The following is a 17,492-nucleotide window of genomic DNA, read 5'->3' as shown; positions in this document are numbered from 1 at the left end:
TTACAACATGTACCAATAACAAGTTCATATCCACCTTCTTTATTGGAAAACAACTTGTAATTTTGTCACATTGACATTGACATTGATCGATCTCGGTGAGATGCAAATGCAGCAGTAATATGTCCAAAATAACAAAGACCTTACTGGTCTATGCCTACCCACATATAGTCAAGAAATTATGTTATCATTCCCTATCAAAAGATATTTCCTTCAACATGACAAAAGTCTTCAAATGTGTCCAATGATATCCTAACTTGGTTGGGGTTTCAAAGAATGACAACTACTTGATTGTTTGACTTTGATTTAAGCAGATGATGATGATGATGATGATATACTACCATAAACCATGTACATAAACTATTTCTATACCAAATCATCCTCTATTCCTAGGTGGTGCTAACATTCCCAAGTTCATAACGACTCATGTCCTCTGAGTAAAGGATGCCATTTGGGGAGACAAGTCGTAGGAGAGCAATACTGAATCGAGACTGTAAATCACAACGCATAAACAACACACATTATTTTATTATTATTTTTAAACAATTATGAAATTATATGTAGCTGTAAGTTAAAGTTTACCCATTGGAACAATGCTAATGTCCACCAGCATCCAGGCAAACCATATCCTGAATTGCTTAAAAACTGATACCAACAAAAAACGTAATAATTAAATAAATAATCACCATTTTTACTCAACTTCAAAACATTCCTTACCATGAGAAGAAGAGCACCCACACAAAATATCGTGCTCATTGAAAAACTAATAAATCTCAAATCGCGTCCAGCCTGCATAACAGATATAAACAACACTAAATTTAACACATATTTCTTCTTTCTTTAATATTTCAATAAACAAAAATAAAAAATTCAGGAGTTCAATTTTCAACTTAAAATTAAGCATACCAACAATGTTCCTTCAAGGCTATGAGTACTTGTTGTCACAGACAAAGCAATGAAGTATGGAAGTAGAACTTTGTGCATCTGCATTCAAATTTCAAACAAGTTACAAACCATTAAACCATTAAAAAAAACGCAACTTTTGTCCATTCTAAAATACCCTTTTATAAAACATAAGAAAATGAAAAAACTGACCTCCTTTATGACATGAGGATCAGGTGAAAAAATCTGGGGGAATAACCAGGGAACAATTGTTCCAGCAGCACCTAATATTAATCCACATGATGAACCAATTATCACCAGTGACTTCAACAGCATTCGTGCCTGGGGCAAGGGTAAGATCGTAAGATTACATCACCATTTGTAACAAATCAAGTTAAAATGTTTAATATCACTAACCTTTGAGAGACTTCTTTTAGCACCATAAATAAGCTCTGGCATAAACGATTGTGCAGTTTGTGAAAGAGGCTCACCCCCTACTGCAAACATGCAGTAAACTTGGACAAGGACCTAAAAGTAATTTGTCAGAATTGGACCTTACCAGAGAGTCAAAGTCAAAGTCACAGTCAAAGTCAAACCAACCTGATGTGCAGCAACAGTTTGTGTTCCCATTGATGTAGCAAAGTACACAAGTAAAGAGTAAAATGCGACCTTTGACATCATCATTATAAAAACAGGAGCAGCAAGTTTGAATATTTGAAGAAGTTCAGTAGGTGAAGGGACAGCAATGGCATACCCATTATACCCTTTGTCTTTCAGAGCTTCAATCATCATAAATCCCGCAACAACCTACAATATGTGTAAAGTAAAGTGTGACACAACTAAAATTAACATATAAAAATGGATGCATTTTGTAATATTTTTCATAGAGTATATATATATATATATATATATATATATATATATATATATATATATATATATAATTTATATACCTGTGAGACCATTGTTGCCCATGCTGCTCCAGCAATACCATAGCCTAAGTATAAGCAGAGGATTACATCACCAACACCATTGATGACACTTGCAACTGCTAGAGCTTTTAAAGGTCCCCATGAATCTTTCATGCCAAGACTGATTAAGAAAAAAAAGGAGAACATGTTAGTTAACATGAGATGGTGTGCACTAGATTCTACCAGAAGAATCAATAATTAGTAGAGCAAATAAAGATTATATGATCACCTTGCACTCTGAGCAACCCACCCAACAAGAACTGCAGGCCATGCTAAGCCTCGAATCTACTACCATAAAATAAAATAGAATGAAGCGATTAGAGAAAATACAAGTATTGAATTGGTTTGTAGAATTTGATGAATAATAGTTGTGTAAAAGGGTTTGTAGAATCTGAAGAACCTGTACGTATGTGTTTGCTGCTGATAACATATGTGCATTCTTGGCTCCAGAAAAAGCTGAAAATGTTGCATTATGAATTAATCAATTGTTGATATGGTTTCATTGTGCTTCAAAGATCAAGAACCTTGTTGTGGCTTATATAGAAGAAAATCAGGGAACAAGTTTTTATTACCACTAAGTGCCCATTCTCCACGGAACCTTGTAAAGAAAAGCATCATTATACCACATGTCAATCCAACAAAAAGCAAAGTTGATATCTGATGCTGCACTTCCGATTTATCCTGCATAACTTCACTAGTTAGATAAGTCAAGAGAAGAAGATAAGAGGTAGATGTTGCAGAAACATGAAATCAAGGATGAAGGGGGGATTATAGAGTTTGGAGAATATCTAATGAATGTTCAATTTAAAGATATGAAAGAAACCTGTTTAGCAAGTGAAGTGGCCACCATATTTGAGGTGGCTACAGAAAGAAACATGAATCCGTAACTCATATAATCACAGAGCACAGTACCTGGCCCTGTGGAAATCAAATTAAGACTAATCACCTCCAAATTTCTACCAAAATGTCCCTAAAGTCTAGATGTTCGCTTGCAGATCATGAAACAATGTCCCTAAACTATCTTTAGTTTTCATACCAAGACTAGAAATAATACAATGATTCACCACTGTCATTACACATTATCTACAGCGATCTGCTGGTATAAGTATAACAGTTCCCATCACACTTGGAAAATGATAGCCAACAAGCAGTGAGTTCAACCCCCATATTTTTAAACTCGAGAATAGAGCGTAAGAAAACGAAGAAATTAGTGTACCTAAAGCAGCGAGTTCAACGGAACTCGACTGACCGATCACAGCAGTATCAATCAGACTCATCAACGGTCCACACAACCACAGCCCTGCAGCTGGCCCCGAAAACTTGAGAATCTCCACCAATTGATCCCAAATACTCTCATTCACCGCCAAATCCTTCTCTATCACCGACGTCTTACTCGAAATTTCTTCTTCGTCTTCTCCACTATCACCAAAAGACGAAACCGCGGCAAAACTCCGGCCGTTCCTATACCCTGACTCATCTCCTTCATCTGAAACGCGTCGGCTAGCGTTAGCATGAGTAAGAAACCGGTTCGCGTACCGAGTTTTTCCAAATAATGGATAATGAGACGATCTAAGACCCAACTGAATGCGCGAGCTGTAGCGGCATTGCGTAGGTGACAAAAATGTCGGTAACGTGTTGAATTTAGGGTTTATTGGGATTGTTTTGAGGTATTCGTTGTGCCGAATTAGGGTTTTGGGATCCATGAATCGGGTATTGATCTGGTTTGCTCTGGACGAAATGAAGAACTGAAAAGAAGATGAATTGGTGGAGAAGGAGTTGTATGACATGGACGTGGTGGTGAAATATCTGGACGTGATTTCAGCACGTTGATGTTTTTGTTTTCTCCCGGTTAGAATGTTCAGACTCAAAAAAACCAATTCAAACTCGTTTTTTCTTCTTTCCCAATCAAACTTTCCCAAAAAAAATCCCACAACATGTTTTTAATACTTTTATTATCGTTTTAATATATTGTGTTAACCTCATGTGTTATTTGTTATATAATATTTAGTGTCCTTTTCGCTCAAAACCAAACCACAAACCCTAAATACGATTTTCTCAATTATAAAACTGAACGGGTACGACTTTTTATTAGTATCTTGATGCGGTTTGGTTTCAACTTTCAAGCCCTTTGCGGTTTAGTTTTTATTTTTTAACCATATGACTTTGGTGCACTTCGGAGCTAAAACCTTGGATGCTATCAAAGAAAGAGTTGACTAATCATTAATATAGAAAATAATTAATGGGCATTTCTTGCAATAGACGATGTGGAACTCCTCGTAGAATAGAGTTAAATGAAAATGACTTTGTTTGATTATATAGAGGAGGATTTGTGTTGAAATTAAGCAGATTCATATAATACGTGCTGCGACGGAGCTTGAAGTTTTGATTTTGGGGAGGGGGTGAACATATAATGTGTATAAAACTGTAATACAAAAGAGATTAAAGTTAAATTTTATAGTTTTAGGTATAATATGTAAATTTTTTAATAATAAATGACTAATTCTTTAAAAAAAACAGGGGGCTATGCCCCCTAGTACTAAAAAAAGTTTCGTTAATGAATACATGTAAATTAAATATATTTATAATCAAATTTATACAAATCTATATACGGTTTGATTTTTTTGTGGTTTTTACAAAACTAGAAAACACAACACACTAAAAACTTTAGGTTTTTGCAATACTAGAAACCACGTCGTTGGTTTTTGTTTTGATATTGGTTTTATACATTTTTTTCGGTTTTCTTCACCCTTGATAATATTGATACTTTAGCATTTATTAAATATATCAAATTAAAAAAAAATAGAATAATATTATGGAAAAAATATCATATTAATCCATCAAACTATTCGTGTTTGTTTTAAAAGGTCATTCATTTTATTTTTTTTGCACATTAAGGGAGCAGATGAGACAACAGTTGCACGCAAACTATAATTAACAATTGACCCTGGTGAAATTACTACCAATCCATCTATAATTAACAATTGACCCTAACTTAAAGTTCCTGGAATTATGATCATTGATAAGGGACTTGATTTGGAATGAGTGTTACTCACTCATCAATGGCACCCATGGTCTAAATGTGCATTCACCATCACAACACTTAACCAATAACCTTTTACTCTTATTATTATTATTTTTTTTCAGAATACAGTTGATACCCATTGGCTACTGCATAATTACAAATCATGAATTTCAATTGTTTAGGGTTGGTGAACTTCATACCTAGAATTGGCAATTACTTCTTCTGAGGTATGTCTTCATTAAACATTGGTTTTCCTTTGACATCGGGGACATTGTCATCTTCATCATCTTTGGTATTTTTCACCTTTTATGGCATCCTCAGTTCTATTTGCCTGACTTACTCCTTCATATGTTACTCCTTCCATGTTGCTCTGTTGTGGACTCATGAACTCGTTAGTTCCTTGTCTTCTTCCCTTTTGATTAACATGTTTGACATAACATAAGAATTATCCTCGATTTCATTTTCTTTAGTTACGTGCATAGTGGTACCAAAATGGTCCATGTAAACAAGCAATTGTACTCCACACTGATAAGCAATATCTATAAACTCTTGATATTGAAGGTCATTAGAAATCAAGGTTTAAACCTTTTAGGATCTCTAAATCGGGTTGACAATAATAAAGCTTCTCACACATCTCTTGTGTGAATCGTTCAAGAAAACCCACAAATTCAGTATAAGACATATTAGCAATATCAAGATTCTCGAACACATGTTGAATACCATCAGAGTAGCAAAAATGTTTGTTGATGAACACACCTTAGAAATGAATTTTGATTGAGACAAATATAGCCATCGACACTCGACACAAACTTTGGTGGGAGGTAAGAGTTTTTTTTAATTAAGACGACGGGAGTGACAGACAAAATAGGCTTATTTAAAACAATTCAAACAAAAGGTAAGTATACATGGCCATTTCATTAAATGATATAGCATTGACAATTCTCCCGACCTTTGAACCCGATATCAGGTCACATAAGGGTATTTTAAAACATGAAAATGTAAGTTCATTCCCTTAATGTGCAAAAATAAATAAATAAATAAATAAATAAAAAATAAAAAAAAAATTTAATGACCTTGTAAAACAAACATGAAAAATTTGATGAACTAATATGACATTTTCCCTAATACTATCAACCAAAATATAATCAGGTAAAAATCAGATATTATACTAAAAATTAAAAAAAAAAAAAAAACCACCAAGATAATTATTAAAGGTGCTAGCAAAAGAATCATTCAAACCCATTTAATATCTGGCACATTATCTTTTCTCATTTCTATTTCTTACATCTTTCCCAACACATAACAAATAAAAATAATATATTTTCCAATGTTCTAAATGGCGTGAGGTGTGGCGTGGCGGCAAGTCCAATCCTCAAGCTTAACGAACCATGACGTTTTTCAAGGCGTGATGTAAGGCAACCGTTTTGTATTAGTTTAAAATTATATTACCAAATAAACATAAAATTATATTAAATATAACTACTTTTTAGAAGTGTTAGATCAATAACTAATAGCAAAAAAGTAACAAAAAACACAACTTTTGTATCTCCAATTAGAAAAGACATAACAAAGAGCAAAAAAAACGTGTTCCAAACGAAAAAACACGCGCCATAACACGCCATAACGTACCATGGCACGCCATATCACACATTATCACACGTCACACCTAACAGCAACGTTATGAGATTTTTCGTAACAGCGAAGTCACGCCTCACGTCATGACGTGCCTTTTAGAACACTGATATGTTCTAACCCACTTAATTCACTTACCAAATCACTGTTTTTAATTTAATTTATTTAGAAAATTCAAAGTAAAATAAAACATATCATTTTTTTAAATTTAAATTTTAAAGTAAGCTTATACGAACTTTAAACCAAAAAAATACTGAACAATATTAAAAGTAACATTTAATTAAAAAACCACACTACAATAACATAAATTAAAACCGCATTATAATAACACAAATTAAATCTTAAAACAACAAACGAAATAACTAAAAAAATCAGACTACAAACAACATACGAAAACTAAAAGAAATACTAATATACTAAAAAAGAAGAGTATTTTTAAAATATTTCACGCCACCTCGTAACAAAAATCTTTCACATTATAGTGTATGTTGTACTCATTTTTTGTTGTATTTAAAATTTATTCGTTGGAAATACCGAGCTCGTGGATATTTATCTTTTGGGTGAAAATAACATTAACTTCTTTCACTTTCCCATGTATATCTTTCCATTTTGAAGCAATTTGATATGTTGAACGATCTGAACCTTCAATCTGTTGCTTAAAATGATCCAGAGTTAATCGCTAGAAATTGACGATCTATGTTGACTCATGTGATTATTTTCGAAAGTGTCCGTGTATGATTGAGTCAATGTCACTTCTTCGATTAAAGATCATTCTGGCGGAAATGATATCTATTTTCAAGTTTTGAATTGAAATGTAAAGAAAGTAGAGTAATATGAAATGAAATTGAAAAAAATAGAGGAAATATAGAAAAATGGAATGGAATTAAAAGAAAGAATTGTGTAATTTTAAAATGGGAAAATAGAGAATTTATAGTAGAAAATTTTATTTTATTTTTAAAAAAAAAAAAAATCAAAATTTGAAGTCGTTGGAGGAATCACGAGTTCCTCAACCAACATTTAAGGCCAAAACATAAACCATCTCCTTATCAAATTAAGACTCTTAGCAGTACCGCCGTGCAATGTATTAGATTTTTGATGTTGCTCGGTCCACCCTTATATAAAAACTAAGCGAATGTCCGCACATTGCGCAGAAACATTTATATAGTTGGAGTCTTACATAAATATGTTTTTTTTTTAATATAACAATAGCTTTAAAATTTGATATAATAATTTTTATACTAAATTGATATAATATATTCATTATTTTGAATTATATGATAATATATACATCTATTATAACTTCATAACTTTTACCCGCGAGTTACACATTAATAAAATTAAATATAATATATGATTTAATGTTATTTATAGTTGTTATTATTAATTAGTTTTTTAAAATTTATTTGCTTAATGTTTTAATTTCTAACATTATAATTATTTAAACATCAAACATTAATTTTTAATTATAAAGGTAACAATATAATAATTTATTATAGAGTTATTTTTAACTATTGTTATTCTACGTTATTTTAAGCTATTTAGTTAAAAACTTTTAACGATTATAAAAATATATTTAGAAAATATTTTAGTTAAATTGAGATTACATTTTAGTTTTTTGTATTTATCACTACAATTTATTAATTTTAACTATTCACAAAATATTCTTTGGATTTTAAAGGGAACTGAAATTTATATTTAAGTTGACATTATAATGTTATATTTAAGTTAACAATTTAAGTATTTTGTCAAAACTGTTCAAAAGTTGTAGTTTTAAACTGAAAACAGTTTACATATACGGCATATTAAATCTAATAAATTAAGTATAATATATTAGAAGTTAAATACATAACTTTATAAGTAGAAATAAATATATTATTTTAAAATTAAAACTTAGTTTATTTATGATTACACTTTAGGTTTGATATTTGTTTAACCTTATTAACTAACTTATAATCATTATTAGAAAGACGCTACAATTTATTATTTTTTAACTATTTACAAAATATTATTTGAGTTGTTTGAGTTAAACTAAAATTTATATTTAAGTTGACCTTGTAATTTTATGTTTAAATTAATAATTTAAGTATTTTATACAAATTGTTCCAAAATTGTATGTTTAAATGATAATAGTTTACATTTAACAATATACAAAAACTAATAAATTAAGTATAATATGTTAAAAGTTAAAAAAAATAACTTCATAAGTAGAAGTAAAAATATTATTTTAATATTGAAATTTAGTTTATATATGATTACACTTTATGTTTGATATTTATTTAACATAATTAACCAAATTATAATTATTATTAGAAAGAAATTAAAAAGTAATGAGAGTTTCAAATGAATGTGGTGAAAGGAAAAATACATGGAAGTTTCAAATAAATATGGTGAAAGGAAAAATGCTTCATTTATAAGTATACTAGACGAATTCACGCGCGTTGCGCGACACAGGTTAAAAATATATTGTTAGAATATAGTTTTCAGACACCTTTTAGTTAGTTCAATTCATCAATTTATGTTCTTTTGTTATTATTATTATTATTATTATTATTATTATTATTATTATTATTATTATTATTATTATTATATTTAATGTTTTCCTTTTAACTATGTTAAAAAATAAATATTGAATTTTTTTAAACATTATTTGATATTTTACTTTAGGTTTTAAATTTTACACTAAAATTTTAAGCTTATTTGATATATTAATGTAGGTTGTTTATTTAACTATATATTGAAGTTAACAAAGTAAGTTTATCATATGGATAAGTCACAACTTCTTCCATTTATGATAATGTTTATAACTAAAAACGTATTTAAGTTAATAAATTAAGTATATTGTATGGAAATATGAAAAGTTTGGAGTTTCAAATTAATGTGGTTGGTTATAAAGGTAACAATATAATAATTTATTATAGAGTTATTTTTAAGTATTGTTATTCTAGGTTATTTTAAGCTATTTATTTAAAAACTTTTAACGATTATAAAAATATATTAATAAAATATTTTAGTTAAATCGAGATTACATTTTAGTTTTTTGCATTTATCACTACAATTTATCAATTTTAACTATTTACAAAATATTCTTTGGTTTTTAAAGGGAACTGAAATTTATATTTAAGTTGACATTGTAATGTTATATTTAAGTTAACAATTTAAGTATTTTGTCAAAACTGTTCAAAAGTTATAGCTTTAAACTGACAATAGTTTACATATAACGACATATTAAATCTAATAAATTAAGTATAATATGTTAGAAGTTAAACACATAACTTTATAAGTAGAAATAAATATATTATTTTAAAATTGAAACTTAGTTTATTTATGATTACACTTTAGGTTTGATATTTGTTTAATCTTATTAACTAACTTATAATCATTATTAGAAAAACGCTACAATTTATTATTTTTAACTATTTACAAAATATTATTTGGGTTGTTTGAATTAAACTAAAATTTATATTTAAGTTGACCCTGTAATTTTATATTTAAATTAATAATTTAAGTATTTTATACAAATTGTTCCAAAATTATATGTTTAAATGATAATAGTTTACATCTAACAATATACTAAAACTAATAAATTAAGTATAATATGTTAAAAGTTAAAAAAATAACTTTATAAGTAGAAGTAAATATATTATTTTAATATTGAAATTTAGTTTATATATGATTACACTTTAGGTTTGATATTTATTTAACCTAATTAACCAAATTATAATTATTATTATTAGAAAGAAATTAAAAAGTAATGAGAGTTTCAAATGAATGTGGTGAAAGAAAAAATACATGGAAGTTTCAAATAAATATGGTGAAAGGAAAAAATGCTTCCTTTATAAGTATACTAGATGAATTCTCGCGCGTTGCGCGACACAAGTTAAAAATATATTGTTAGAATATAGTTTTCTGACACCTTTTAGTTAATTCAATTCATCAATTTAGGTTCTTTTGTTATTATTATTATTATTATTATTATTATTATTATTATTATTATTATTATTATTATTATTATTATTATTATATTTAATGTTTTCCTTTTAACTATGTTAAAAAATAAATATTGAATTTTTTTAAACATTATTTGATATTTTACTTTAGGTTTTAAATTTTACACTAAAATTTTAAGCTTATTTGATATATTAATGTAGGTTGTTTATTTAACTATATATTGAAGTTAACAAAGTAAGTTTATCATATGGATAAGTCACACATTCTTCCATTGATGATAATGTTTATAACTAAAAACATATTTAAGTTAATAAATTAAGTATATTATATGAAAATATGAAAAGTTTGGAGTTTCAAATTAATGTGGTGAAGGAAAAAATGTTTCTTTTATAATATAGTATGATATGATATGATGATAATGATGATTAATATTAGAACTTTACAAATTTCAACTATAATTAAAATGAATAATATCAGCTCTTAAATATATTTCTAAATTATAATTACATAATAATTCACAATATATAGCTCTAAGTGATTGCAATATATAAGAGATTCTGAAATAAAAAGATAAAATTACAAATTTAACTATTTTCCTTAATTAATTTGTAAAAATAACTAAAAAAAAACCAAATTACAAAATAGTCACCGAAATCACAGATGGATTAGATCCATCTGCGATTTGACCATTGATTTGCGAATATACAAGTGTTTAAAGCATGGGTGTGCATTAGTAGTTGTGCGTTCGCATATGCTTTATTTTTGTTTTTTTTTTAATTTTTTTAATTTGTTTAATTTTTTCCGGTATAAATACCCCCTCACACCAGATTACAATCGCATATGAACTTAGTTCATCTGCGATTTTGTGCATTTTTTTTATTTTGTCTTAAAAAATGATAGAGTTTGACTACGAAACAACCATATTATATATAAAGTCTTGCAAAAAAATTTCACTTTAGTTGTTATTTCTTTGGAGAATTTGTTTAAAACTTCTCTAATAAAATGAATGAATATTTGGTTTGCATTGTACATGAAATTATCTATAGCCATCGATTTTCGTCTTCAAAGAGCGTTCTCTTAACAAAAACCTTGAAAAATGAAAGCTAAAACAAAATTTAGGTATTTATACCCTAAAGTGTTGGATTATTATAAGATTCGGGTTTTTTAGACGGTAAACGGAGCATCGAGCGACTATTATCCATTCCAGTTGTAGACCCATGAGTTAATTGTCGTCAAACCGGGATTATCCAGGGATGTGAATTGTATTGAGGGAAAGTGCTTTGTTTGCGACAATCTTCTCTAGGAGTAGTAGAGCTTAATTTGGGTGGATGGGTGCACCTTTTTATGTTGGATCACAGAGCATGAGTCTAGTGCGCTTAGTATGGTGATGATGTGATAATGAGAGTGTGGGATTGCTTGGTAACGGGCAGATGTGACGTTACAAGAGAGTGGATGGATCTAGGTGGGAGTAATCACCTAGGACTCTTGGTAAGGACCATGGAGTGAGTCCATGACAATCGAGGGTGTGTCGTAAGACCGCGGGGAGCCGTAGCATTCACTAGTCAGTAAGAGAGTGTTATAAGACTGCGGGGATCCATAACATTTACTATTCAGTGAGAGAGTGTTGTAAGACTGCGGGGATCGTAGCATTCACTAGTCAGTGTGTGATGCAGAGGGGTTCTTAGGATTGAATAGCCTTGCCATTGGAGTCTTTGGGAATCTGGTGGCCAGATCAGGTGTGAGACTGGGGTCTCAGAGATGGTCGAAAAACCATCACATCTCGATTTAGGGAAGGGGTTGTTGCAAATCGGAAGGATTGGGGTGTAATGCACACGTAGATTCGTGGGTATTGGGTCGTGAGTTGAGTATCAGATTAGGTATGAGTGGTTCCAATTTTTGTTGTTAGACCAGACTCTTGAGTTGAGTTTGGCTCTATCTATGTAAAGGATAGGCTGGATGGGATTTTGGATATTGAGGTGGATTCATTTGAGTGGTTATGGTTTCCACCTGATGTTTTAGACCTAAGTGGGTCTATTCGTTTGGCTTGGGAGGGACCACAACACGCATAGAATTAGTAGGTGGTAGACGATAGAGGTTAGAGGTGATATGTGACTACAAATTGGTTGTAATATTCGCTTGGGGTGAAGCAAAGTTGGTGATTGCGTGAACAATGTGATTGGGTGAGATAGACATGTTAGGTTGAACGGCTGTGGAGTTGTATTGCTAAATGTGCTAAGATTGGCCTGTGCCGGTTCCACTTTTGGGTCGGGAGTCGACCTTATCTTCAGAATTGGTGTTAACTTGGGGCTTATGTTGCGGATATCCAGTGGATAGTTCTGGTCGGGTATGTTCATTCAGTTCGAGGCGGGGCCGAATCGTTCGGGGTTTGGTAGTAGAATGGTTTGGTCCGACGGGAGGTCAGACCTAGTGTAGAGTTCGGTTTCCATGCGGATCAGCAGGTCATTCTTTTAGTAAATAAGGGTAGATTATTGAGGTTCATTCTTCAGATGGGTTATGATAGTAGTGTCGGTCGTTGGTCTTCGTTGCGAGGTGACCCCTCCGCTTCTTTGGGTTTCGATCAGGATCGACTAGTGTGTTAGGCATGAGTGTTTAGCAGTTGAATATGGTCAACAAGTCGTTTCCATTAGTCACATCAAGATAGTCAGGGTTGGAAGTGTTTTGTTAGGTCTGTTATTCGATGAGCGATTGACATGGTGATATTCTACATGGGTGGCCTGTCAGGGTGGCAGACCAATATAGATTCTAGGTTTTGGAGAGGTAGAAGTGGTTTTGTAACGGTGAGGGGTTCGTTATTCTTTGGGTTAGAGGGTTCTAATTGATTTCGGTCGTCTTGGGAAGATCGGTTTATGTTATGATTCTTAGGATGCGCTCCTCGGGTTGTTTGATTTTATCTGAATATCGATAGGGAGAGATTGCGTGGGCGACATCAAATTTAAGTGGGGGAGAATTGTAACATCCTGTTTCAGATAGTTTTGCGATTCAAGGCTCGTGGGTCGTAATTTGAGTATGATAAGGTTTTGAGGCTTTGAAGGAGAAAGGTTTAGGCTCTTTTTGGATATGGATAAGGTAGGTTGTGTGATGAAAGGGTTCGGGTTGTGCTTTAGAGCCCAAGAATATCGGTGAAGGCGTTGGCTCGATCTTTTATGAATTTTGGGTTATGTTCATGGAGTTTGAGGCTGTGACGAGTTGCTCGAAGCATAGGGCTTCTCGCCACCTTTCTATGGATATAAAGTTCGTTGGAAACAGACTTATAACGAAGAAGTTATGATAGTTTGAAGCTTTGACAAGATTAGTCCTTATTGAGAAATGGGTGGCAATTGAGTACGTGTGGCGTACACTTGTGTACGCACAACGTACTCATGTGCATAGCATAAACGCGAGGGCCACCTAGTACGTTGGGTATACCAGAGGGTACTCTGGGGGTACTAAGTGTAAACCCTAATATTTTGAGGTGACCCTATTTAAGGAACGTGGTGGCCTCATTTTCAGCCACTATTTCCAGTCTCCATGCTCTCTCAAACCCTAATCTTGTTTCCCTTAGCTTGTGTGAGTCTGGTGGGTCATTTGAGGGTTTTTGGTGAAGCTCTTGGTGAAGAAGGAGTCTTGAAAGAGGATAGCTCGTGCACCTAGCTTTTGGATATGAGTTCTACTCTTATTGGTGCATATTCCAAATGCATCAAGTTCAAAACATGCTCATTGTTGTGCTAGTTCTTGTTTTGGGTCTATTTTAGGGTTTTATGTCCCAAGATTGGGAATTTATGATTTTGGTGAACTCTAGAGAAAATCTCCTATCCTTTTAAGTGTATTGGGTTGCCTCGATTCATAAAAACGAGAACTTGGTCGTCTAGACCTCTTTATGCATGTGTTAAGATGATTTAAGAGAGTCTTAATGGTTATTTTTGGAGTTTGGTCCAATTAAGGCATGCAAACTAATAAAGTCACCAACTTTACCAGTTAGGATCTTGTAATGAAGCTTTCCTAAGGTTTAGATGCTTTGTCTGAAGTGGTTAAGTCAAAAATAGAGTTTTTGGACCTGAGTTGTACGCCCCACGTAAGTCCCAGTACGCCCCGCGTACTGGTCTAGGTTCCCTTATCAGAATTCGTGTGTACGCTGAGCGTACCAGTGGAGGTACGCCCCATGTAACCTTACTGTGGGCTTGATTGCATTTTGCGCTTCGTATCCTTGGGCCGTTTTGTTTGGACCTTTTGTTTGGGCCTCTGGGCCATCTGAGATTATTGTGGGCTAAGAAAAACCTTGGGCTTAGGATAAGGCCCATATTGGGGTTGGGCACAATTTGGAAAATAGGCCATTAGTGGGCCCTTTATGGATCTCTTGGTTGGGCCTGTGTGGGCCCATTGGGTTGGGTCATTATGAGCCTGTTTGGGTGGGGACATCTTTAGGGCATAGTATTGGAGTGTAACCTTGCATAGTTTTTGATTATGGTGTTGGGCTGTTTTGGCCTAGTTCAGGAGCCAGTACGCAGTGGCAGCAACAATATAGGATTTCTCGTGTATCAATTGAGGTGAGTCTTCTCACTATACTTACCTATGTGGTAATTTATGTGTGACCGGAGGGTCTTATTCGTGTTATTGATCGGAGGGTCTTTTTTGCTTATACCGGGATATGTGTTATTATGCATTTTATCTTTGTGACTTATTGTAGCACCTGGTTTCCGGTATGTGAATTTTATTTGAGCATTGCCCTATTTTAGCCTTGGACTCGGCGAGTCATAAGGTCCGACTCGCCGAGTAGGGACGAGACTCAGGACACGTTTAAGTGGGCGACTCGGCGAGTCCATATCCTGGACTCGGCGAGTCACCGCTGCTGGATGAAACCCTAAGTTTCAAGGGTTTGCACCCTATTTAAACCCTCATTCCGCCCCAACTCGTCCCCATTCACCCCCAGGACTTCCCCAACATCGTTTTCCCTTATTTCCTTGAGAGATTGAAGTGTTCTTGGTGTGTTCTTGAAGGTTTTGAGGAGAAAGAGGAGTAGATCAAGAAGAGGAGAAGGAGATCAGCCATCTTTGTGTCATTTCAACATTTTCCTTGAGGTATATCTCGTTTTTCCCCTGTTTCTATGCTTAAGATCCCATTTGAGACACTCTTGAGCAATTCTTCAAGCTTGTTTGTGCTTAATGTTTCGTAATAAGTGGATTAACCTTTAGATCTAGGCAAGATTGAGCTCCAGGAGCTCAGATCTGTTAGCTTTATGGCCCCATGTGGCTTGTTCATCCTAGATCTACCCTTTTGAGGCATTTTGCACCCTAAAATCCACATTAGTGAATATCCACACGTAAAGTTGGAAACTTTACGTGTGATTTGTATCCTAGAAGTCCAGATCTATGAATGGCATGGACTGAAATCGAGTAAATCGGTGTATTTGGTGGATGCATGGCGGCGACTCGGCGAGTCGTATTGGCGACTCGGCGAGTCTGGTCGCGAGTCACCGATTTGGTCCCTTCATGATGTATCGAGTTGAGCCGTGAGTCACAGGGGGTGACTCGGTGAGTTGGGAGCTGAACTCACCCATGTTAGGACTCGGCGAGTCAATGCCCTGACTCGGCGAGTCCAAGGCAATCTTCATAGATCAAGAACAGACTCGGCGAGTTGTTCATACAACTCGGCGAGTCTTAGCATAAAGTGTTCTTCGGATGAAGATGAACTCGACGAGTTGTTCATACAACTCGGCGAGTAGGATGAAGGAGTTGAATGACAGTTAGAAGATGAACTCGTCGAGTCATAGCCCAACTCGACGAGTAGAACCAGGGACCCAGGACAATAGTTTGCTAGGGACTCGGCGAGTGGAGATCCACTCGGCGAGTCGGGTCAACTGAGAGTTGACTCTAGCATTGGCTTAAAGCTAGACCGGGGGTAAAATGGTCATTTTACCTAAAGGATAGTTAGCAGTGTTTGATTGAGTATGTTGTGGGAATTGCAGCCGGAGGACTCCCGGAGCAGCAGCAGTCAGTTAGTTCCCGATCAGTTCAGCAGCTACTTTGAGGTGAGTTACCTTCCAGTAGCGGTGGGTCTAAGGCCACAATGCCGACCCACCAGTAGGAGACGTATGAAAGATGATTGTCTTTGTGAAATCATGTAGGTTTGCTATTACCTGTTATGTTATATGCTATCATGATACGTTATATGCAATAGTAGTAGAGTTCGGTTGTTAGGACCGCCGGGTAGTCAGACACCCCAGAATTATCTGACTGTATGTGATGGTATGCTTGTATGTTGGTTCTGTTGTGTTATGCGATAGAGGTAGCGGGAGGGGACCAGTCCCCGAGGATCGGTTGTTAGGACCGATGGGTAGTCAGCACCCCAGAATGGCTTGACACGGGTAAGACGGCACCCCAGAATGGCCGCATGGGTAGGTCGGCACCCCAGAATGGCCTTACCGGGTAGTCAGGCACCCCAGAATAGCCTGGCAGTACGTATGTTATGTGTTTGTGTGGTATGTGGTACGTTGGGGGAACTCACTAAGCTTTGTGCTTACGTTTACAGTTTGGTTTTCAGGTAGCTCTGCACCGAAGGGGAAGGAGCCGGCGCGGTAGCGACACGTCATACACACACTCTTCGGTTTCCGCATTTACGAGATTTACTGGGATTGTACTCTGATATTTTGATGGGATGTATGGTTTGACCTTTTGGAACATGGTTGCGATGTGTTATGGTGTGATCAAACAATGTTTTTATTTATTAATGTTTTCTAAAGTAATATTTTAAAATGAAATTTTCGGACGTAAAAATTGGGTCGTTACAAGTTGGTATCAGAGCCCTGGTTTGAGGGATTCGGACACGCCTTCGGGAGTGTTTGGACTCAAATCGAGGGATTGAAAGATTTTCCAAAAGAAATGGTTCTTTAAAACCCGGAAAAGAGTCATAAGAAAGAGAAAAGTGTGTGACGTGCGCGACCGGCCGAGCTCAAGTAAGTATTCCCCATAGTACCCATACAAGTTTATGTTATGTTTATCAGCTTACGTAGAACTGCATGCTAGAATAGGTTAAGGATCTAGGAG

At 34.0% G+C, this 17,492-nt stretch overlaps 1 protein-coding gene across 1 annotated transcript; it reads right to left on the bottom strand.

Moving 5' to 3' along the window:
- Nucleotides 1-10: 10 nt before the first annotated feature.
- LOC145035788 (MATE efflux family protein) lies at nucleotides 11-3,754 on the bottom strand. Its single transcript, XM_078984298.1, has 13 exons — nucleotides 3,067-3,754; nucleotides 2,674-2,768; nucleotides 2,423-2,531; nucleotides 2,251-2,306; nucleotides 2,080-2,135; nucleotides 1,833-1,971; nucleotides 1,480-1,686; nucleotides 1,297-1,407; nucleotides 1,093-1,221; nucleotides 904-981; nucleotides 715-786; nucleotides 580-642; nucleotides 11-488 (listed from the first exon to the last, which is right to left on the bottom strand). Exons 1-13 carry the CDS (start codon nucleotides 3,635-3,637, stop codon nucleotides 387-389), a joined length of 1,788 nt encoding a protein of 595 aa, XP_078840424.1. The 5' UTR covers nucleotides 3,638-3,754; the 3' UTR covers nucleotides 11-386.
- Between the last annotated feature and the right edge of the window lie 13,738 nt (nucleotides 3,755-17,492).

This window comes from Lactuca saligna, chromosome 3, assembly GCF_052625555.1.
Source record: "Lactuca saligna cultivar CGN05327 chromosome 3, ASM5262555v1, whole genome shotgun sequence".
NCBI lineage: Eukaryota > Viridiplantae > Streptophyta > Magnoliopsida > Asterales > Asteraceae > Lactuca > Lactuca saligna.
This window is presented reverse-complemented; position numbering and strand designations above follow the sequence as displayed.